This window comes from Drosophila sulfurigaster, chromosome X (assembly GCF_023558435.1).
Source record: "Drosophila sulfurigaster albostrigata strain 15112-1811.04 chromosome X, ASM2355843v2, whole genome shotgun sequence".
In the NCBI taxonomy this organism is placed as follows: Eukaryota; Metazoa; Arthropoda; class Insecta; order Diptera; family Drosophilidae; genus Drosophila; species Drosophila sulfurigaster.
This window is the reverse complement of record NC_084885.1, coordinates 202,405-226,385: the sequence shown is the minus strand read 5'-3', so window position 1 is coordinate 226,385 and position 23,981 is coordinate 202,405. Positions and strand designations below refer to the sequence as shown.

Sequence of the window (23,981 nt, the reverse complement as noted above, 5' to 3'; positions counted from 1 at the left end):
AGTTCCTATAACTTGATTCCACAGGTTTTTTATATTTCAATACATTTGACTCTTGTAAAATCCCATAAGAAATAAGCCAACAATTGTCAGTTGAAACAAATACTTTTTGAATGGATATACATATAATCGCATCATTTAAGCAAAAGCGCTTACCATAAATATGGTTTCTTGAGAGCCTTTCGATAGCTATCGATACACTTCACCTGCGATATCAGTTATGCGATGAAGCCACGGTCACATTGTAAAACATCGCCGAAGCGATATCTTTCAAAGCTTCTCGATAAAAAAAAACAACAATTTTCTTATATTGACACAATTGTCATCTTGTTTTTTTTTTGTATTTGGGTATGTATTAAAACAATTTATGCAATTAATGGTGTTTTATTCATGTCGTTTTGGTATGTTAATAAAACAATAGTTATATAGTTTTAAGCAATTGTGTTTGGTGGAAGGTGATGAAGGCAATGCAGTACATGTAAAGGAATTTGCGCCAGGAAAATAAATACGCTGCACTTGATGCATTAACGAGAATGTAGCTGAAACAAAAAGCATATCGCGCGAAAAGTGGCGGCATTAATGCAACATTTGTAGCACATGAAATTAAATATGCATAGCATATTTAGGTCAAATTTGATGGTGAATAAAAATGCCGGCTCCATCCATGCCGAACGTGTGACGTGTTCCAAAATTGTTAATTCGACAGTTTGCCGACAATCATATCGTTATGATAAACAATGGAGACGGTAAAAAAGGAAAAACTAATATGCGAAACATATGTATTTGTAGAATTTACTAAACATATAGCATTCATATTTATTATTATTTATTTGTTAAAAAAATGGCTATGTTCTTGTACATAACTGTTTCTGTAGACAAACAGGTCAGATATTTTAGAATATATTCCCCGCTTGATACTAACTTATTAGTTTTTGGGACGAGAGTTTCGAGATAAAATCAAACACTTTTTAATTAGTGAGTTGCTATTTCTATTATATTTTACAGATTTGACTCAACAATAATCAGTAAAAGAAACCTTGCCAAGACAAGACAAGGGCAAATATGAGGTGTGCAGTGTTCTTTTGTCTCCTAATTGGGGCATGGATCAACTATGGTTCTGGCGTTGATCCAACGAATTTCAAGACCTGCGAGCAGAGCAGTTTTTGCAGGTAATACTATTATATAAACATGTTTCATAGATAGATGTACCTGTTCATTTCCTCTCAATCTCTATTTCGTTTTTATTAGGCGATCTCGCAAAGTGCAGAGTTCGGGCAGCAAATATTCTCTTATATCGGGCACATTGAACACTTACAGCGATTCAGTGACTGCTGATTTGTTGAATAAAGAGAACCATCATCAGTTCACATTCAAGTTGGAGGCTTTAGTGGGCAGCACATTCCGACTGCAGATTGATGAGAAGACACCTTTGCGTCCACGCTATCGTGTTGAGCACGCACTGAAGGCACAACCAAAGACGGTTACCATACGTGTTCAGGAATCAGAGGGCGAGTTGACCGTAACGTCTGGCCACTCAAAGGCGGTCATACATGGTGATCCGTTCCGCATTGATTTCTATGAGAACGATGTTCATGTTGTCTCGGTAAACGCTAAGAATTGGCTGTACTTTGAGCACTTGCGGCAGAAGACACAGGAACAAGCTTTGCCAGATAGTGGCGATGAATCGCAGCAGCAACAGAATGTAGAGGTCCCGGAGACATTGGATGAACCTGGCTCGTGGGAAGAGAACTTTAAGTCCCATCACGATAGCAAACCCTACGGACCCGAAGCCGTTGCTCTTGATTTCTCATTCCCCGCTGCCGAAATGCTCTTCGGCATACCAGAACATGCCGATAGCTTTGCTCTTAAGTCCACCTCGGGCACGGATCCGTATCGTCTGTACAATCTCGATGTCTTTGAGTACATTGTGGAGAGCAAGATGGCACTTTATGGCTCCGTACCTGTGCTTTACGGTCATGGGTAAGTTAACATTTGTTTTTTTTCTGGCTGTAAGCTGGTAACACACAAAATTACTCCCTTCACAAAAATTGTTATTAGCTCGGTAGTCATTCCACTCAAATGATAAAATATGGAAATGAGTTAATTAACTCGCAGAAATACTTTCTCCATTATATAGAAAAGTATGCGAGTCCTATGTACGTATCGTCTACATTTTTGTTAAACCCGCGAACCGTAAGATAAATGGGTATTGCTACTTTGTCACACCAAGAATTTAATATAACAAGCAGAAGGATGTATCTCCGACCCTATAAAGGAAATGTTTTATTGATCAGGGTCAACAGCCGATACAACTTTAGTTTTCTCAATTGTTTTTCCATATAGTGTAATAGATGTTGCTATTGTTTTTGTTGTCCTTTATTATGATCATTCGGAGGATCTAATACTCTTGTTGAGTTTTTAATATCATTCAATTGTTCAATTTTGAATTTAGCTATATACTTATTAAGAATCTTGTTTATGGTATATTTCAGCCCTCAGCGCACTGCCGGCGTCTATTGGCAGAATGCTGCCGAGACCTGGGTGGACATCTACACCGCAGAAACGAATGTGGTCTCCTCGCTGGTGAACTTTGTGTCGGGCTCACGCAAATCAACTCCACCGTCAGCGCACTTTATTTCAGAGTCGGGAATTGTCGATGCCTTTATAATGCTTGGTCCGCAGCCCATGGATGTGTTCCAGCAGTACGCCGCCTTGACGGGCACACATGAGCTGCCGCAATTGTTCTCGCTGGCCTACCATCAGAGCCGCTGGAATTACAACGATGAGCGCGATGTGACCACCGTGTCGGCCAAGTATGATGAGTTCAACATGCCCATGGATACTATGTGGTTGGATATTGAGTATACCGATGGCAAGCGTTATTTCACCTGGGACAAATTTAAGTTCCCCGAACCGTTGACTATGATCAAGAATCTTACCGAACTAGGACGTCATTTGGTTGTGATTATCGATCCGCACATTAAGCGCGACAACAGCTACTTCTTCCATTCGGACTGCACGGAGAAGGGCTATTATGTGAAAACACGCGAGGGTAATGACTACGAGGGCTGGTGTTGGCCCGGCTCTGCCAGTTATCCGGACTTTTTCAATCCCGTTGTGCGTGATTATTACGCCAGCCAATATCATCTGTCTAAATTCAAGACTGTCACCGAGGATGTGATGATCTGGAACGATATGAACGAACCGTCTGTTTTTAATGGTCCCGAAATTACCGCACCCAAGGATCTGATACACTATGGAAACTGGGAGCATCGCGATGTTCACAATCTCTACGGTCACATGCATCTCATGGGCACCTTTGATGGCCTGCAAAAGCGCGATCCCAACCAGCGCCCCTTCATCTTGACACGTGCCCATTTCGCGGGCTCGCAGCGTTATGCCGCTATTTGGACAGGCGATAATCTGGCGGATTGGTCCCATTTGCAGCATTCGATCAAGATGTGCCTGACGGAAGCCGTCGCTGGCTTCTCGTTCTGTGGCGCCGACGTCGGTGGCTTCTTTGGAAATCCAGACAGCGAACTGTTAGAGCGGTGGTATCAAGCCGGCGCTTTCTTGCCCTTCTTCCGTGCCCATGCTCACATCGATACCAAGCGCCGTGAGCCATGGCTCTTCCCAGAGCGCACTCGCCTCATTATAAGAAGTGCATTGCTTAAGCGCTACAGTTATTTGCCGTTGTGGTATACAAGTTTCTATGAGCTGGAGCAGACTGGTGCCCCAGTAATACGTCCACTGTTGGCCCATTATCCACAGGACAAGGAAGCGTTCGCCATTGACAGCCAGCTGTTGGTGCAGCAGCGTCTATTGGTGCGTCCAGTTATGCAGCAGGGCGTTAGCAAAGTGGATGTGTATTTCCCAGCTATTGATGATAAAAAGAATGGTGATTATTGGTATGATGTCGATACATATCAGCGTCAGGAGCGCACCGGCTACGAGTCAATACCAGTTACCGAATATAAAGTTAGTGCTCTTCCCTCCCATTCGATTTTCAAGCAATTAAACTTCATATTTGTATTTTATATTGCGTTAGATACCAGTTTGGCAACGCGGTGGCAGCATTGTGCCCAAGAAGGAGCGTCTGCGCCGTTCGTCTGCTCTCATGCTGAACGATCCGTACACTCTGGTCATTTGCCTGGATCGTCAGGGCAAGGCTGATGGCACTCTATATCTGGACGATGAGAAATCCTATGCATACCGCGATGGTCAATACATCTATGTGAACTATGAGTTTGCCAACAATCAGTTGACCAATCGTTTCACTGGCAAGCCCAAATATAAATCAGATGCCTGGATCGAGCGCATCGTCATCGCTGGTCTTAATCGTGTGCCCAGCAGCGCCACAATCACTGTGAGTGGTGTTGCCCAACAGCTGGAGGTGGAACAGCGTGATGCAGCTGTCTATATACGCAAACCGTCTATCAAAATGGATGTTGATTTTGCTCTCAAGCTCAACTACTAATTTGGTATTATATAAAGTAACGCATAAAAGATATTCACATATTCCACCTGATAACACATAACAGGATATGATTAAAAAAACATTGTACGATTTAGTTGATAGTTAACTTTGTCATATCCAAATTATAACAATTATGTTGGCTGATAGGCCGATGTGAAATTCAATTTCAATAAATCACACTGTGCGCAAAAGTTCTCGCTAAGCTCTGTCCACTGTGATTCCAAGACTTTCATTGAGTATATCAATAAGTACAAATTCTTTGTAATTTTCCTTTGAAAAATCAGGAATGAATTTATATAGTTTTCTTTTTCAGTTAAGCAATGCAGTTGGAAAATTCGTGTAATTATATTTTATGCACTATGTATATGGATACGCGTTATATTTATTGTAATTTAACTTTGTAGGTTTTGTTTATAAAGTGAAGACTTAGAAACTAATATCAGCCTTTAAAAACCGAAACATGTTCATAGTAATACATTTGTAATTTCGCAAAAATGCGTAAAGACGACAGGTATTCAAATATTTCAAAAGTAATCATCATTTGTTTATATAATACAACAAATGAGTTGTGCTGTGTTGAAAACACAATTTAATTAAAATTTTGAAAAACGCAAAAATAATATGGCGCTGATAACACAATAAGGATGATAAGAAATCATTTTTTACAAAAATTATATTGCATATATATATTCGAATCGATTGCGCAAAGTTTAAGGGCATTATAAATATGCCACTTGATGATTTGTCACCTGTTGTAATCTCCTATAGCGCCCAATTAATTGGTCCAGCGCGACTTCTGCAATTCGATTTGACCCTCTAAAGTTTTGGCTAAATATATAACCAGTAATTGGATGAGAGCACTGCCAAGGGCAACGCCCGCAATCATATAGAGATTGTGTTCAGCCCAGACGCGAACGATTTCAATGCAGCCACTGGTCCAGATCAATTTGCTGGCAGCTGCCACAGATTCCTGCTGCACCGCATATCCGCACATAATATCAGTGGCATTGATGCAGCAACTGTATGGCACGCCGCATTTCTCTACCGATGGCGATGAGCAGTTAAAATATTCGTTTTTGTTCCAGTCATGGTAGCCAGCGTTGCTGAGGCCACAGCATTTAAACTGCTGCTGCGCAAAATCAATGAAATTCTGCAAATCTGGGTCATCGCGATAGTAGTGTATGATCTTATCGGTGAACTGATATTCCACAAACTCGTTCATGTGTTGTGGAAACACAAAGCAGATGATGGCTGCAGAAAATTATATGTATATTATAAGTACACTATTCAATTTACAAATAACACACCGCCTGATAAATCTCTGATCTAACTAAGGAACCATATAGTATTTTCGGCATTATTGTTATTATATGAATACAATTTTGAGGTCTGCTAATGGAAATTCAAGTAGTTTTCGATGAGTAAACGTTGAGTTATTTGTCGAATTGATAATGCAAATAGCAATTATATGTGTTTTGATTTTATCAGGAGACTTATTAGGCAATGTTTTGTGTAAATTAATCCTTGTATTACCTATGACCATTTCCATGAGAAAGAATATTAGCAGGCAACGCGAATAAAATTTCAGCAGAGAGGTATTTTCACGAAGGGCACCCAAGCAGCCAGCTAGGCTAACTATAAAGATGACAATGCCCGTAATAATCATGACCAGCGATATGTTGAGCACTACATCATAAATGTTCTCCAACTTGACCAAGCCATTGGCCTCTATCCATTTGTCCATGAACGCATAGATGCCGATGCCTAGCAGCAGCCCGCCGAATAGCCAAAACATGAAATTTAACATAAATATCATGTACTTCACATAGGAGCTAACAAATGTGAAGTGATGTGGGTACGGGATGCGCTGATGATTCACTTCGCGTACTTCAATGCCATAGTAGCCTCCAACTCCTCCGGCCCCGCCATGGTATCTGTAGTTATTCATAGTCCGCTTCTCGTTTTACTTAGCACATTGTGTATGTTTGGCTGAACCACTTGGACGTTGCAAATATCTCCATTGTTTACAAATGGTGCCCATATGTTTTGTCTGGTTGATACACAAAAACTGAACCTCTAAAGAGCAGTCTCGATACTATCGACAGCTATAATATGGAATGACGCGGTCATTTCAAATTATGATAAATAATTGTTGTGTTGGAAATTCTTGCATTAGAATTAAAAATAAATACAAATAATGATGATAACGTATTGAATTTGCTGATATTTATATAATTTTAAAGCAATAAATTGACATTTTATTAATGAAGACACAATAGTCGAGATGTCGATAAGCGCCAGTCATATGCAATCGATTAATGAATATGTAGTGTTGCAACGATATCAGCAATGCATTATCACAAAATGCAGTGAAACAATTAATTGCTATTAACAAACTTTTTGTATAATTTAAATATCTTTTAATAATCTATATAAACCTTGCATAAATTTTTAATTTTAAATAAAGCGCAACACGGGATTATGCAACACTTGATAATGAACTAGTTCAGTTGCGGCTAGTTCATGAGCATTATAGTCTTTTTCCAGTGCCACTCATTTCTTTTACTTTTCGAACCGACTTTTGTTACAAAAGTTTGGGACCATCGATGTTTTTTTGATGAAACATAAAAATAACAATTAACAAGTTGTTTGATCAGATATCATGATTCTTATTTAAGAACCATCGATGTTTAAAAAATTTAAGAAACATCGATTGTATCGATAGTGCCATCGATTGTTTTCCAGGTTTTTTGGTAAGTTGTTGATAAGTGGAGCAACATCGATGCTTGGCATTTGAAAGACGTGCAAGTGAGTGATTCAGCGCAGCTAGCGAATGATTAGACCTGTTAACACAGCTGATAATGGTTCGGCTTCGGCCGTTCAAAGTTTGAACTTCATACATGCCATGCAAATCTGGCAATTACCCACAGCGCTATATCGCCGATAAGCAGTCCAATTATAACAATAAATGTATTTAATAGTCGCCCCCCAAACTACAGTTGGTGAGTTGATACTCGATTCATACGATCGTCGATCGACGTCGCGACGATAGACGGTGCAACAACAGCTATAGCGACATCAACAAGATGAACTTCCTGCTGCGTTTCATAATATTCTGCTGCGATCCGCTGGGCCTGGGTCGTCGCTTCTTTGTGCGACCCGCGGTCAATCTTACGCTCAATGTGTACGATCGCCTTCGCAGCAAAGCCGATGAAAAGGTGGACACCTTAAGGGAGCTGGTGTTGCGCCTGGGACTGATCGCATTTGCTGTGGTGCTAATTATTTGGCTGGCTGTATTCATATATGCCGCCTTCTACTATGTCTACATGCCACCAATATCGCATACGCGACCCGTTCACATGCAGTTCAAGTGAGTAGCTGGTTGATCGCTGACCTCTGACCTCTGATCATTGTCATTTCGTTCGTTGCGAATTACAGAACATGCCTTGAGACAAGTACACCGTGTACCTTTCCACACGCTCATGTCTCGCTGACGAAGAAGCAACAACTTCTGATGGTGGGCCAGGCGTACAAGGTGATTGTCAACATCGATATGCCGGAGTCACCGCAAAATTTGGAGCTGGGCATGTTTATGGTGTGCGCTGAGATGCGTGACTACGATTCAATGTTGCGCGGACATTCGTGTCGCTCCGCAATGATGCGATACCGTTCGCCATTGGTACGCCTGTTTTCCACGTGGGCGCTGAGTCCGCTCTATGTGCTTGGTTGGAAGGAGGAGTTCCAGAAGGTGCCCGTCGAGATATTCTCACGGTATTTGGAGGAACGCCAGCATCCCATTACCGACGTCTATGTCGAGATACAATCACAAAAGATACAGTTCTACACGGTGACATTGCACATCGAGGCGGATTTCACTGGACTGCGCTACATCATGTTCAATTGGCCGGTGCTCTCGGCCATTGTGGGTAAGTGTTGTTTTTGTGTTCTTTTTGTGTGATCGTTTTGGTCTGGATAATGATTGCCTAATTGATTTAAATTGGTTTACTCTATTAGAGAACTGACTAATCGTTAACGTCGTTAACTAAACTAAATTGGTATTTCTGTTGTGTGTACTCCCATTTCAGCCATTAGCACCAATCTATTCTTTATATTGGTCGTTTTTCTGCTCAGCTGGTACCACTGGTCCGATGCCACCTGGCTCCGTAACATGCAGATCCGATACGCCCGCTTCACCAATCAGCTGCAGAGCCAAGCCAGCCGGGTGATTGTCGACAGCACGAGCAGTTTGCGCGATGAGGATGAGTCCAGTTACCACGACTCATCGATGGACAAATTCGACATTTCCGATGTTGGCGAAAGCAGCAGCACCGATGATCTCTTGTTGCTGGAAAAGTCCATCAATAAGGCACATCAGGAGAAAACATCGGATGTCCAATCGCTGCGTCAGCGAAAAGTGAAAGATCAAGCGTCGTAACATACTCACACATACACTCTCTCTCAGCTTGGAGATAACACACCCACACCCACAAATATACACTATCGCCACCGATAGGCTCTTGTGCCAAAGACTAATAGGTTTAGGATTAATGTAGTTCTTTGCTGCCTCATGCGGCGGGATCAGCATGTACAGCATTTCTATAAAGTATTTGCTTCAGTTTGGCAATTTATTCAATAAATATGAAAGGTACTTAATCTTGAATGATCACCGCAATAATCTGAATTTAATTTGCAAACATGTTAACGATTTTGAACCTTAGTGAAGCTTTGTTCGTTTTTAAAACCGTTGGCTTTTTATGGGGGAAAACGTGTTTTGATAAGGAGATAGGTATTTTGTTGTTAAAATAATTCCAAATTTAAATTTACAATTTTAATTTAAGTTTTAAATATTTGAAGATAATTTTTTTTTCAAACTAAAATACTTAAAATCTATGATGATTAGAGATGATCGAACTGATTATTATGCTCCAAATACTTTTCCAAATATTCGAGGCGTATTGATCCTGATTCTGAACTAGTTATAAGATAAAGTATACCGGGAATTTACAAGTCGAATTTTGTTTTTTATTACATTGTTCAACTATCAATTCGCTATGAATTTTAATATGGAAATTATATATGTATGTAAATAGATAATTGTAATTGAAACATTACATTACATTATTCGGAGGATTTCTCATCTTCAGGATCCGATTCCGATGGCCAAATCGAATCGGCTGGCTCTGACGAGTCCGATTTAAGTTCAGTGCTCTCCTCCATGGATGCATCATCAGCTGCTCCATCCTTATCCTCTGACTGCGGCAAAAGCGGCCCACTAAAGTTTAAATCTAGTATCAAGAGTCCAATCTCTTGAGCCGGGTAATCAATGAGAAACGCGACAATCAGTGCGAACAACACAATGCACGCTATCTCCTGCAGATTGATCTATAGAGTAAGTGGAGCAAATTATTAAACGTGCACTCGAATGAATAATCAATGTCTCGTACCAAATCAGACATTAGAAATTGATGCGGCTCCTTGACACTCGCCGTAGTCCAGAGTACCACCACATAGCTAGCCAATTGCAGTGGGATCTCCAAGCGTGACAGAAGCACCACTGGTCGAGCAATATGCGGAAATCGTTGCACAATACTCTTATCCAATGGAGCCATCAAAATCATCCAGCAAATCGCCAGACCAAGTATCAAGGGACTCCAGGCCAAGTATGCAGCCGCATCCGTTGACTTGTACACGTATTTGCTCGTCAAACCGGCGGCCGGTGACCACAAGCACCAGGCGAGTGCTAGCACAGCGAGTGCCCAGCCGGCACGCTTGAAGCGTGTGGGTATTCGAAAGACCCCGGACTCGCTGCGGAACAGGAGAGCCGCTCCAATGCCCAAGAGATAGCTGGTGGCTCGTGTTATAGGCGATGTGTAAATCAGGTTCGCAGTTCGATAGAATTTGTTTACGCTGTAAATAGTGAAGAGCAAATGAGATTTGCAGTCAAGTGTTATCGACTGTGCGATACTCGCTACTCAAATTGACAGACTAACACTGAATAAGTTAAAAATGGTAGCAAATTAACGAATATGCCAAACAGAAACATCAACTGATACAAACATTTGTATTTAAATTCATTTGGGTAATTCTCTGGTGAAAATGTTCCGCGTGCCACTATTTAATATTAATCTTATATGTAGATCTTGATTAGCACTTTAATTTGAGTTAAGAATGATTTATGAATTATTTTTTCTGTTTTACAATAATTGCAGAAATTAATAAATTGAATTGTACGAAAAACACAAAATGAACGAATTTATATATTTTATCGTATAACAGAAAACGTTTCTAAAATCAAGCTTAGCTCTAAATATAGTCCTAACCATAGAATTACCCATATATGCATCTTTTTTAACAGATTTTTCAATGATACTCACCTTGGTGTCTTCAAAAATTTGCTCAGAGAAAGAGAGAGAGAGAGATGAAAGTGTTCAAACAAACGGACAGATAGACAAACAGACATAGCTATGTACACATATGGGATATGTCCTTCTGCCTAACACTTAACATTTGGGGTAGGATAGGTTGGGGTGTAGGATAGGTTGGGAATACACACTGTAAGCCGTGAAATAGAGATGGTGCCAGGTGCTCCCGTTGGGTGCGAGAATAGCGTGCTGCAACGGACATCGCATGAAATGCGCCGCATAGAAAGAACCCAGCCTCGGGATCGGTGAAATACAACCAAACAACAAGGGCGCCTAGGAAATACAGTTGCAGATCCAGACTGAGTTGCACGGTGAATGGCGAGCACTGAAATTACGAAGCATTTTGTGTGGATTACACTTCATATTGTTGATGATAAGTAGAGACATAAGAGACAAATCAATTTGGTAGTAATTTGTGTTTATGAATATGAAAAATCAGTGAAAATCCTCCACAAGAAATTATCCAATTATCCGCAATGTGTAATTAAAACTAAAATATTTTTTTACAAGAGATGCGATGACCACAACGATCGTAGAATATTGTGCAGATTCAATCAATTGTGTAATTTCATAATTTTGAACATTTATAACTGAATATTCTACAGAGAAAACAAGGGTACTTGAAATCCAAAATATGGTCATATGTTTTCAATTATATGCAGTGCATTTAAGTTCTGTTATATGCAGAAAATAAAGAGATTTATGCAATCAACCGCACGAATTCAATGTACAGTTGCAATTATCAACGTTTCGTTCTTTTTTCTTCGTTATTTAAAAAACTGAAAAATAAAAAGACAGTCAATGACGCAGCAAACTTCTTACCATGTCCTCCATGTCGGCGGTATTCTGCATACTCAAAACACTGCGCCACATGTTCTCCTCACAGAGACGAGCATTCTCAGCCACCAGCAACTGCCACAACGGACCGGTGCCCAAATGAGGCAGTATCCAAGTTTGGAAGCCCAGAACCACGAGAATGGTGGGCACATAGCGACACGCCTTGATGGCCACATTGCGCACAAAACTCAAGCGGCAGGTGGCCTCCATTTGATGGGACAACTGGTTGGCTATGAGGAATCCGCTGAGCAGAAGCAGCAGATCGCTGGGGAGCAGCGGCAGACGATATGGCAAGCTCCAGTAGCGATTTACTGTGCCAACGAATGCATCCCGATTAGTTATGGGCAGGTGGCCTGCCATGATAAACTTCAGATTCACATAGACCATGAATGTGGCCAGTATTCTCAGCAGATGAATAAGCGGAAAGTCAATGTCCTGGTCTTCGAGGGACACCAACAATCGCCAGGTGCGTTGTGGTGAAAACGCCTGTAGAATCCGCAAATGCACAGGCGGAGCACCCTTCTCCTTTGCGTCTTGCTCTGCCTGCTGTTGCTCGTCAGCGACTTCTTCTTCCACCTCCTCTGTGCGCTCATCATCATCAGTTTGAGGAGCACTTGCAGTTGCGGTTGTAGTAAGGCGCGTCAGCTTGCTGCTGAGCCAATCCCAGTGCTGCCAGACGGTGGACAAGACACAAGCGCTTGTCAAGGCGCCAATGAAAAATCTGGAAATGAATTCAAGTGAATCGATTGCCATTTGCTGTACTATTGACAGCTGACAGCTACACTCACATGCCCATGGCAAAGTTGTTGTCCTTGGCGAGTAGCTTCCCCAAGGTCATCTTGCGCCTGGTCGTGCAGTGCTCGTCGCGCACGTCGATGTGAAATTCGATGCCCGTATTGTTGTAGGGCCGCAGACTAGTTTCGATGATGCTGTGCACCACGTGGGCGGAGCAGGCATGCGGCAAGCAGATGCCCCAATTGGCGACGCTGTAGCGTGCCACAAAGTGCTTGGGCTGTGGGGTGTGAGAGCAAGTGAGTCGCTAGGAAATGTAAGTAGTGTAAATGAAGGCAGCAGCGCTTTGCTTACGTTCTTGAGGTGCGCATGCCACAATCCACGTCCATGCAGTAAATGCAACGCGTCCTTCAGCTCTGTGGTCGTGGCATGCATCTCAATCTGGGCCAGACAGTATTTGCCGTGGATGCGCATCGGCTTGCCGGGTGGCATCTTGACGGCCGTCGACACTTGGGTGCACAGATCAAAGTCGCCAAACTGATTGATGTTGCCACGTAACAAACCGGAGCCAATCTTGCCCGTGGCATCCAGCACTGCAAGATTATTGCATGATCAATTAACAGACTACAACTACATACAAATGTATGAATATCGACGGGCAATGAAACATTGAAAATACTTTTAGAACAAAATAAAGGGTATTTTGTTGAGTAAAAAGGCTTTTGTGACTTCATGCAACCAGGAAATGTGTGCACCACGCAGATAGAGGCACCTCCAACCCTTTAAGTTTGTCGATGTGTATGAACTCTTAGATCTCAGAGACAATAAATGATAGAAAAACCATGTTTGAATGTACGATTCGTCTATATCCTAGGCGAATCTAAGAACTGTTATTTCTGTCCATGTCAAATTGAAAACAAATAAAAGTTGGCTAGAGGAATTGATTACGATCGGAATTTGATTACGATCTGATAAACAAAAACTTAAAACCCATTTTATAGGACTAAATTCAGGAGTTCCTTCGGTGGTCTATGGTACATTGAACTGCCGTTCAATTAGTACATTGCCATACTTTTATACCAAATATACTGTATATTTTTTAGTATGTTTTCGAAATATTTCAACGATCAAGTCGATTTCACAGAAGTCCTTTGTGCTTGTTGATGCACTTGTTGCCGTCATATCGACGTTGAAGTGCATACACAACTTACTCTGCAGCGTCCACAGTTTGTGGGCACGCAGCTGCTGATGCAGCAGCTCCAATTGCTGGTGGCACTCGCCGCTTTTCACCTGCGCCACATTGCCAATAAACGCGGGCAGTGAATGAATCAGCAGCTCCATGTACTCCTCTTGGCTCTTGCTCTGCTCCCGATCTCGTTTTCGCTCTCTCTCTGGCGTTGTGGTTGTGTCCTTCTCCTTGGCCCGCTTTTGTATGCCTTTGGAGCGTGTCCCTGTTGTTTCCTCTGTCTCGGGGAATATGCTATTGAAGGGCCAACGCTTTAGGTATGTCAGCCAATCTATTTCAACGCTTTTCGGCGCTTTGGCCGCTTCTGCTTTGTCACGTTTTTTGCTCGCTTGCGGTGTTGCATCTGTTGCTCGCTCCGTTAGCCAGTTGAACCAGCTGATAATATTTGGCAGCTGCGACTCGCTTTCTTTCGCCTCGCGCTTGGCGGTTCCTTCATCACTGGCAAATATCGACAGCAATTGACTAATAAGCGAAGGTTCCTCGTCGTTATCGCCGCCGCCGTCGTCTGCGTCGTCTTCTTCGACAGCGTCTTCATCGTTTTCGGCTTCGTCGTCTGCTTCGTTGTTGTCATCGTCATCGTTATCGTTATCGTTATCGACATTATCGTCTTCATCGGCCTCATTGCCATCGTCAATTTCAGCTGAATTGCTTTCATCGTTTAACACATTCTCCGAATTATTGTCCTCGCCCCCCTCCCCATCGTCGTCGTCGTCGTCATCCTCCTCGCCACCATTGTCTTCATCCACTCGCTCGATTTTGTGAAATTTGAATTTAGCTTTAGACGCACGTCGCGTGGCTTCTACCGCCTTGCGTGCTTCCAGCGACTTGGCGCAGTCGGTGGCATCGTTTGATCCCCTGCAGACGTCGCGATCGCTGCCGCGACTTTGTGCCGCATTTGTGCTCAATGGCAACAACAAAATCACGAATATAATTGCTAAGCAAATGATGCGATTCGATGTCGTTGTCGATGTTACGAATGTTGTTGTCGCGGTTGCCTCTGTTGTTGTTGTTGCTGTTGTTGTGTTCGTCGATGCTGCTCGATGGCGGTGCACCATGTTAATCCTGTGGATGCACAACAAATGGGGCGCAGTGCAGTGTGTAGGCCTAACAAATAGTTGACTCAACCTTTCCGCACAGACTAATTGTGGTAAGAAGAATAAATCCCAGATGAAAATAATTCAGAATGGCATCATGTGCGATTGCGATGCATTTGATGCATGAACCGGACACTGTGTTGCTCTCAGCTCGGAGCACGGATGCAGCGGACGCGCTCTGGGCCTCAAACCTATTTATAAATTGTGTAAAAATTAAGCAAAATATCACTCGCATATTGCATTTTTTATGCGCTCCCCAGCCTAGACCCTATCAGTGAATACTCAAAAGCAAAAAAATACATATTATATGTATGTGCTTAACTATTTTTATATCGAAACTGTGAAAAAACAGCAAGCCACAAGCGTCGCTGTGAAAATACCCTAACAACATATTTGAGGCGATTCAATGAAATAGTGACGAACAAAAGGTAAGAGAGTTTTTATACCCGCTGCCCATAGGGTAGAAGGGTATTATAACTTTGTGCCGGCAGGAAATGTATGTAACAGGTAGAACGAGGCATCTCCGACCCTATAAAGTATATATATTCTTGATCAGCGTCAACAGCCGAGACGATCTAGCCATGTCCGTCTGTCGGTGCGTCCGTATGAAACAATGGATCTCAGAGACTATAAGAGATAGAGCTATAATTTTTCGATAGCATTTGTTATGTTTGCTCGCAGATCAAGTTTGTTTCAAATTTTTGCCACGCCCACTTCCGCTCCCGCAAATAAAAAAAATTGAATAACAAGCGTAATTTTAAAGCAAGAGGTGGTAAATACAATAATTACTATAGTACAGTAGAATCCGGTTATAACGAGCCCGCTTATATGTAGTGTCCGACCGGTTATTACGACGAAAACTCGATGGCTTGGTTGGTCCCCATACAAACTTATGTATATTAAAGGGCCTCCGCTTAGAACGTCTCCGCTTTTAGCGACTAACCGCTTATACCGACGAAATTTTTCAGAATTCAACCGGATATTGCGACGAAAAAAAAAAAATCAGCAAAATAATGCCAAAAAATTTAAGCATTAAACGACGCTGTTAGAAATGTATGTATTTAACAGTGATCGGCACTCTTGCTTGTGTTCGTAGGAGCGACAGGAAGGTTCTTATATTCTCACTACTCTCTGTTAGTTTTAGCTGACGCCTTAGCTTATGCTAAGGATCATGCAGAAATACGATTTATTATGGAAAAACGATAATATAAAATGAAATTTATACATTTTTTTGTTTTGTTTAAAAATGAATTTGTTTTATCTTTAAACCCTATTACAAACATGGCAACCATAAAAAAACAAACAAAACAAAAATTTGTTTTGCTCCTTTCGGTTAGTGTGTCTTCCGGGTATAACGACGTAAAATCGTCGGTCCCTTGAAAGTCGCTATAACCGAAATCTACTGTATTTATGATTCCTAAAAATTTGGTTGCGATCAGATAAAAATTGTCGAAGGTTTTAAAAAAATATTTTAGTATGGGCAAAAACGCCTAGTTACTAGGGGTCTTAGTTGCTTTGGCTGGCAATCTGGTATATTGTGCCGTCTATGGTATATTTTGAATGCGGTACTATATCGATATACCAAATATACCATTTGGTATATTTTAATACTTTTGCAGCATATTCGGTATATTTTCAGAAAAATACCGCAAAATATATTTCTTTTATTCAAAATGGGTAGCGGGTATCTCACAGTCGAGTACACTCGACTGTAGCCCTCTTACTTGTTTTTGTTATTAATTATTTGCAAATGCTTGAAGAGAACAGTATATGGGCGTATCTGGCGATACTATTTACAGTGAACAAAAAAAAGGTTATTCTTATAACTCAGGATAAGCACTATCTTCTGAGCTAAAATAGATTTAAGTAAAGTTTTCTGTTGGTCGATACAATTTCTAAACTCATTAATTTTTTTTTTTAAAAGCAAAATAATTCTTAGCTCTATTTAAAGTGTTAATCAAGAGCTATAAGATTAGTATTTATACAAAAGAATACATAATAATAATAAAATATAATTTTTGGTATGTGTTTTTTTCACTTTAAATACAGTTAGACACTAGCGAAACTATTATTATTTTAAATTTTAAAATTTGTATTTATTATTTCATATTCTTATAAATTTGCATTTAAAATAATCCATTATAATAATCCATAACCAATTAAAATTTGTATGTACTACATACATATACATATATGTATATTATATATCAAATTTGAATTACTTGAGGATGACATGGCGTCCTATTGCTTAGCAATGTTCGTTAATAAATGACAATTGCGAACGAATATAAAAATGAAAAGCAAAACAAGCGAACAAGCGAACAAGCAAAAATGCAGCTTGCCTTGCCCACATTGATTGTCAATCATTCATTCAATCACGCGTCAGTTGGAAATATTTATAGTTGTCTATATTAAGAAAGATACGCCTGTGCATTCTCGTATTTATAGACACATGTACAGATAATGAGTGTATTACCATTACCTTAAATATTATTCACTTTTACTCATTGTATTCATTCGGTCCAATTGTTGCGTCGTTTGCCTGTTTCTCTTTGTAATTGTTGTTGTTTTCTGTTTTGTTGCTGCTTTTCGCTTTTCTTTTTCGCTTTGAGCGCGCCCTGCACAAGGTGGTGGCATATTATTTTTAACTTGATTACTTCTAGGGTGAGTTTTGCTCTTCTTGATAGCCAATTGTACGGTCTGTCAGTTTTGATGCTGAAATGAATCGTTTCTTCGTCTGTTCGTTGTTCTCAGTTCGCTTGTTGCTCGTCCCTCTACATGTTATTGTTCCTCTTGTTGTTGTTGTTGCACAGGTAGATCTGCGCTAATATGACAAATACGTCAGGTAATTTTGAAGCGTCTTTGATATAAATGCACGCGTTTCATTCTTTTTGTGCGTCATTCCCTTTTGCTTCGAAAGCAATAACTATAGACTCGTACTATATATACTTATATGTACATACATACAATAAAATACCTTACTGGTCTTATAATTACTATGTTTATACAGATAGTATTTAAATAGAGTTTTTGGTGTTTGTCAAGTTACCTTTCTATTGATATGGTATTAAAAAACTGTCCAGAATGGTACTTATGTACATACATACATATGTATGTATAAAGCAATAGTCAAGGCTTGGTATATAGGATTCGACTTCAACTTGAAAAAGTTAAGTGTTATTTTGCTCTTTATGCACTTGTTTGATTCAATTGCTCAACTATGCCAACATATTTTTATACTCGCTATCCGAAGGGTTAAATGAATGGTTGTGCCTTGAGTAAATGTATCTAATAGGACTTATCTCCGACCCCATAAAGTCTATATATTCACGATTAGCATCAACAGCCAAGACGATATTGCTATTTCTGTTTGTCTAAGTACTCCTAAGTATGTAGGTACGTTCAATCAAAATTACTTGAAACTTGAAAATTTGGAAATAAAGTACAAATCATTTTCTAGGGTTCGATGGATTTTTTATACCCGCTACCCATAGGGTAGAAGGGTATTATAACTTTGTGCCGACAGGAAATGTATGTAACAGGTAGAAGGAGACGTCTCCGACCCTATAAAGTATATATATTCTTGATCAGCGTCAACAGCCGATACGATCTAGCCATGTCCGTCTGTCCGTCTGTGTGTCTGTCCGTCTGTCCGTCCGTCCGTATGAACACCTAGATCTCAGAGACTATAAGAGATAGAGCTATAATTTTTTTTCGACAGCATTTGTTATGTTTGCACGCAGATCAAGTTTGTTTCAAATTTTTGCCACGCCCACTTCCGCCCCCGCAAATCAAAAAAATCGAATAACAAGCGTAATTTTAAAGCTAGAGTTGCAAATTTTGGTATATATAATAATAACTACAGTAGTTATGATTCCTGAAAATTTGGTTGCGATCAGATAAAAATTATCGAAGTTATTAAAGAAATACTTTTGTATGGGCAAAAACGCCTACTTACTAGGGGTCTTAGTTGCTCTGGCTGACAATCTGGTATATTGAGCCGTCTATGGTATATTTTGAATGCGGTACTATATCAATATACCACATATACCATTTGGTATATTTTTAGTATTTTTTGCAGTATATTTGGTATATTTCGAGAATAATACCGCAAAATATATTGTTTTTATTTAAAATGGCTAGCGGGTATCTCACAGTCGAGTACACTCGACTGTAGCTTTCTTACTTGTTATAGTTGCTTTAATTGAAAATTTGGTACATATATTTTGTACTCTAAGGTATATTAAAAAAAAAGAAATTTTGGTCATAATGTCAAGTAACATTTCGGAAATGACATTTCGAAAATGACAATGAGCTAATAGTGTAAATGTTAGAATTGATATATGTATAAGCAAATTAATAATTTTTGATGATGAAAAATATAAATCTTTAGTTTATATTTGAGATGCTAAACTTGGTTTTGAATCATACGTAACTTTATATGGATAAATAAATGAAATATATATACATACATAAAATATGTACAAAGAATAGAGCATAGCTTTATAGAAAGTTTCACTGCAACGTGGAAACGTGGGAAAACAAACTGTCATTGCTTGGCTGAAGGAGAATTGAATCGTGTGCTCAAGATGGCGAATAATTAGTTATTGTTTTTTTCGCCTTTTTTGCAACTTCTTGTTTATGTGCACTTTATTTGCCAACTGCAGTCGCATTGAGAAAAAGAGCTTTTGGGTAATTAAAATGCTGCATAAAAAGCATTCAATGAAACGCAACCTTTTGATTCCGCCTGTGATGTAAGCCTATAGGCTCGCCAGCGTTTTCGATGGGGATTGAGATTGGGGTCGGTGGTTGGGGATGGGGAATGGATTTAATTCGATTCGGTTTCGTTTTCATCGGTTGCTCAGTTCATCAGTCTGTCCGTACAAATGACGTTTTTTCGCCTATAGTTTTGCTTTTGCCATTTTCATTGATGGAATTGAATTTAAAAAGTGCTGCATATCGATTGGCTTCGTTCCTTTCTGATGCCGTTTGGGTCAAAGTTAAGAGTGCTTGATGAGGTCAGCACATTGCTGTGATATAATGTGATACTAGCAGCCACTTCTCGACTCCGGCAGCCGCATCGTTAAGCTAAATAAATAAAGTTTATTTAATAAACTAGCCGTGCTTCCGTTGGTCAGACTTTTTGCCCTCTCTCTATCTCTCTCGCCCTCGACATTGCTCTCTCGCTCCCACTTTACCATTGGCAATTGACCGTTTCCAGCTTTCGAAATGTGTTGCATACTTTCGAGCGATGTGAATTCTCCGGCTTTTGAAATTTGTTGCATACTTTAGAAACGCTTTTTTCTTGCTGTTCTTTTCTTAAAGAAGGTCTAATTATTAGCACGCACATTGTACGTATAAAAGAAAAGAAGTGCAAAGACGTGTATCAAATCAAATTTGTGCGACTCGCATTATTTAAACAAATGAGTGTGCTGGCAGCAGCCACACATCATAGAATTTATGCGCCTGGGAATACCGCTATAAGCTTTTTGCCAAGACATGTGTCATGTCAAGGCCTCAAAAGAACGCATCAAAAAAAAAATCAAAAAAAGAACAGCAATAAAAAAACAACGCAACACAACACAAGGGAAGGCAAAAGCAACAATAAATATAAAAAAGGCAAAAGACAGCAGCCAACAACAAAAAAGTAGCAGCAGCAACTTGAAGATGACAACGCAAGCGCATCTTTGAGTCCTCCACGACGAGCAGTCGCACTATGGTCCAGGAGACCACTTTTTTCATGGAAATGAATAACTCCTAAACTACTTGAGATTTCATGATGCGGTATTTCTCATTTGAACTAAGGAAGGTCCCTAGCATAATTTGTGAAAAGTGGGCGTGTCTACTCCTACTGCAAATATTTTTTTTTTAAATACAATTTTTTTTTAAAATAGTATAGTTTTCTGCATCCTCATGCCCAACAAAACTAAACATGTTCTTAGCGGTCGCCTAAAATCTTCTTATTAACTTTTCAATATATAAAAATGAAAAATTCAAAGAACGGCGCTTTTGGCATTGTGAACTATATTCAATCGAACAGTAATTAATTTCTCTACGACACACAATTGGTCTCTTGCCTGAACAACCTTGAAAACAACTTCATAAGTCTATTTGAAAATGAGACACACTTTGACATAAAATTACGAAGACTTTACAACTGTTTTATACGCCGCACATAACAAAACACATAGAACAAATCACACTCTTTATAATTCATCGCAAAAATTTAAACAAATTATCATTCTATTTAGTTTTATACTAAATTTTAAATTGCACTAAATTCTGCACTTTTCCACAACACGTGCTATTCCATCAGATCAGCTGTGTTTAAAAGCTAATTTCGCGAAAGTGGCGCCACCTATTGAAATTCTTGGTACGCAACATTAATGGCCATTCTTTTTCTGATGCAACGCCATCAAAATCCCTGTCTTCTGTGAAAATTCAAAAATTGGTTTTCCATCAAGAAAAGTGGTCGGCTGGACCATAGTGAGTCGGTTGAGTTGCTGTGCTGCATGTCTGTGTGTGTATGTGTGTGTGTGTCTGTGTGTGTGTGTGTGTGTGTGTGTGTGTGTGTGTGTGTGTGTGTGTGTGTGTGTGTGTGTGTGTGTGTGTGTGCGTGTGTGTGTGTAGGCATTTTGTGCATATATGTCGACTACTCCATTTTAATATGCTTGCTACATAAGGAGCAATTGAATGTGTCCTTGAATATTTGTATAAAATGCCTCGATACGTTGCGATTATTTCTATAGTTTTTTGATTTGATATGATTTGATTTGTTGTCGCTGCGTGCTTTAAAGCCACGACTGATTGTTACATTACTGCAAATTTCTCGGCCTAAATTCTCCAGAGTCCACGCAGTGCACGCTGCCAATGCTTATTTACATAGAGAAGTGGCAAGTGTCTTCAGCGTGTGTGTGTGTGTCTTGCATCCACATCTTAATTATATTTGCGCGCGACTTTGTATGCAAGTATTTCAGAAACAGATGTCTGCTTGTGTGACAACACACTAAAAATATCTCAAGCATGTGGCATGGTATGCCAGCCAGACAGCCAGCAGTTGCCAGCAGCAACAACAAGGCCGCGTGTGACTCTGTGTGTGTGTGTGTGTGTGTGTGTGTGTGTGTATGTGTGGCACTAAGTAACACCATGCTTCCCACCACCAGAGTGTGCACAACAACAGCATGGACAGCGACAGCGAGAACGACAGCAGCAACAATCCCACCACAATCTTCAATCCCAAAAAATTCCACAATGCCCATTCCCAATCTCTTTCTGCATAAATAGCAAATGTCAATGCATGCAGCGAGAGAGAGTGAGAATCCGCACTTGTCTGTGTGCGCAAGAGAGAGAGAGAGAGAGAGAGAGAGAGAGAGAGTGGATATTGTCGAGCGTATGGATGCTCGTGCATAAAAATTTCCCAACTTGTAGTAAGTGAGAGCCACAAAATATCTATGAAAAAATATCCTGAGAGCAGCGGAGATTCAGCGAGAGAGATAGCAAGATAGAGCGTGAGAGAGAGAGACAGAAAGAGATAGAGAGATAGAGAGAAAGAGACAGAGGCAGAAGAAGAGAGAGAGAGAGAGTGAGGGACGCTGAGCTATGAAGAGGAGCGGTCGCTGAAGAAAATGCTGCGCAAATGCTCCGGCGCAGCGCGAGCAACACATGGACAACGGGACAGCGACGGGACAACGAGAGTGAAGAACGGATGGTGGATGCTGCTGGCTGGCTGCAGCTCCAGCTGCCAGCTGGCCTAGTTATTCAGCGAGGAATAAGGTGTGTGTGTTTACTTAGTGCTCGCGCTCTTTGCCAAAAACCATAGCAGCCGCCCAGATGCCAAGTCCTCGACGTCGTTCCTTGTGTGTGTGTGTGTGTGTGTGTGTGCGATTCTCTCGCTGTTTGTGTGGTCTGATTGTGTCACTATGTCAATAGTTGGCGTTGGTCTTCTTGGCAGGTACTCCAACAGCCACTTGCTGAGAGTAGTGGAAGCGCCCTCTCTCTCTCTCTCTCTCTCTTTGCTTTTTGCAGCTTACTCGTATGTGCAGTCACCCCCCATTTTCCACTTCCCATTTCCATCATCTTCTGATTCTGCTTCTGCTTCTCATTCCCTGCTGCTTGTTTCAAACAACAGCAACGTAAGGCGCCTCGTTATTATGTTTACAATGTTGTGTAAAGTTGTAAATGAAGCACAAAGACAACACATATGTATTCCGCTCTCACTCTCTGTCTCTCTCTCTTTTTTCTCTCGTTCTCTCTCTCCCTATGTTACTCTGTCTGTGCATTGTGTACACACACAGGTGTGGAGTGCGTGTGTGGGAATAACAAAAGGCAATGAACGGGCAAAAGTGACGCCAAGTGGGCGGCAGCAACAGCAGCAGCAGCATAAAGTTCACTCTATTCCCATGTCGCATGTTCCACGTCCCACGTCCCATGTCCCGGCTGTGTTTGTGTGCGCCTTTTGATTTCTGATTTGATTGTCCATCCATTTCAGTACCTGTCCATTTACAATGGATATTAATTATGTATGCCTCAAAGCTACTGCTACTACACAGTTAGAGGAGCAACAACTACAACTACAACTACAACTACAACTACAACTACAACTACAACTACAACTACAACTACAACTACAACTACAACTACAACTACAACTACAACTACAACTACAACTACAACTACAACTACAACTACAACTACAACTACAACTACAACTACAACTACAACTACAACTACAACTACAACTACAACTACAACTACAACTACAACTACAACTACAACTACAACTACAACTACAACTACAACTACAACTACAACTACAACTACAACTACAACTACAACTACAACTACAACTACAACTACAACTACAACTACAACTACAACTACAACTACAACTACTACAACTACAACTACAACTACAACTACAACTACAACTACAACTACAACTACAACTACAACTACAACTACAACTACAACTACAACTACAACTACAACTACAACTACAACTACAACTACAACTACAACTACAACTACAACTACAACTACAACTACAACTACAACTACAACTACAACTACAACTACAACTACAACTACAACTACAACTACAACTACAACTACAACTACAACTACAACTACAACTACAACTACAACTACAACTACAACTACAACTACAACTACAACTA

At 40.5% G+C, this 23,981-nt stretch overlaps 4 protein-coding genes across 4 annotated transcripts; 2 read left to right on the top strand and 2 right to left on the bottom strand.

Moving 5' to 3' along the window:
* The first annotated feature begins 248 nt into the window (after positions 1-248).
* LOC133847441 (neutral alpha-glucosidase AB) lies at positions 249-4,692 on the top strand. Its single transcript, XM_062282479.1, has 5 exons — positions 249-345; positions 1,003-1,166; positions 1,246-1,977; positions 2,490-3,975; positions 4,046-4,692. Exons 2-5 carry the CDS (start codon positions 1,060-1,062, stop codon positions 4,472-4,474), a joined length of 2,754 nt encoding a protein of 917 aa, XP_062138463.1. The 5' UTR covers positions 249-345; positions 1,003-1,059; the 3' UTR covers positions 4,475-4,692.
* Positions 4,546-6,618, bottom strand: LOC133847442 (tetraspanin-33-like). The gene is made up of 2 exons (XM_062282481.1): positions 6,008-6,618; positions 4,546-5,725 (listed from the first exon to the last, which is right to left on the bottom strand). The coding sequence occupies exons 1-2, from the start codon at positions 6,420-6,422 to the stop codon at positions 5,250-5,252; spliced, it is 891 nt and encodes a 296-aa protein (XP_062138465.1). The 5' UTR covers positions 6,423-6,618; the 3' UTR covers positions 4,546-5,249.
* Positions 6,619-7,267: 649 nt separating this feature from the next.
* Positions 7,268-9,149, top strand: LOC133847682 (seipin). Its single transcript, XM_062282863.1, has 4 exons — positions 7,268-7,282; positions 7,474-7,844; positions 7,913-8,400; positions 8,560-9,149. The coding sequence occupies exons 2-4, from the start codon at positions 7,561-7,563 to the stop codon at positions 8,907-8,909; spliced, it is 1,122 nt and encodes a 373-aa protein (XP_062138847.1). The 5' UTR covers positions 7,268-7,282; positions 7,474-7,560; the 3' UTR covers positions 8,910-9,149.
* A 316-nt stretch (positions 9,150-9,465) lies between these two features.
* Positions 9,466-14,862, bottom strand: LOC133847681 (uncharacterized). Its single transcript, XM_062282862.1, has 7 exons — positions 13,677-14,862; positions 12,820-13,058; positions 12,522-12,745; positions 11,719-12,454; positions 11,028-11,221; positions 9,919-10,381; positions 9,466-9,856 (listed from the first exon to the last, which is right to left on the bottom strand). Exons 1-7 carry the CDS (start codon positions 14,764-14,766, stop codon positions 9,593-9,595), a joined length of 3,210 nt encoding a protein of 1,069 aa, XP_062138846.1. The 5' UTR covers positions 14,767-14,862; the 3' UTR covers positions 9,466-9,592.
* Positions 14,863-23,981: the final 9,119 nt, after the last annotated feature.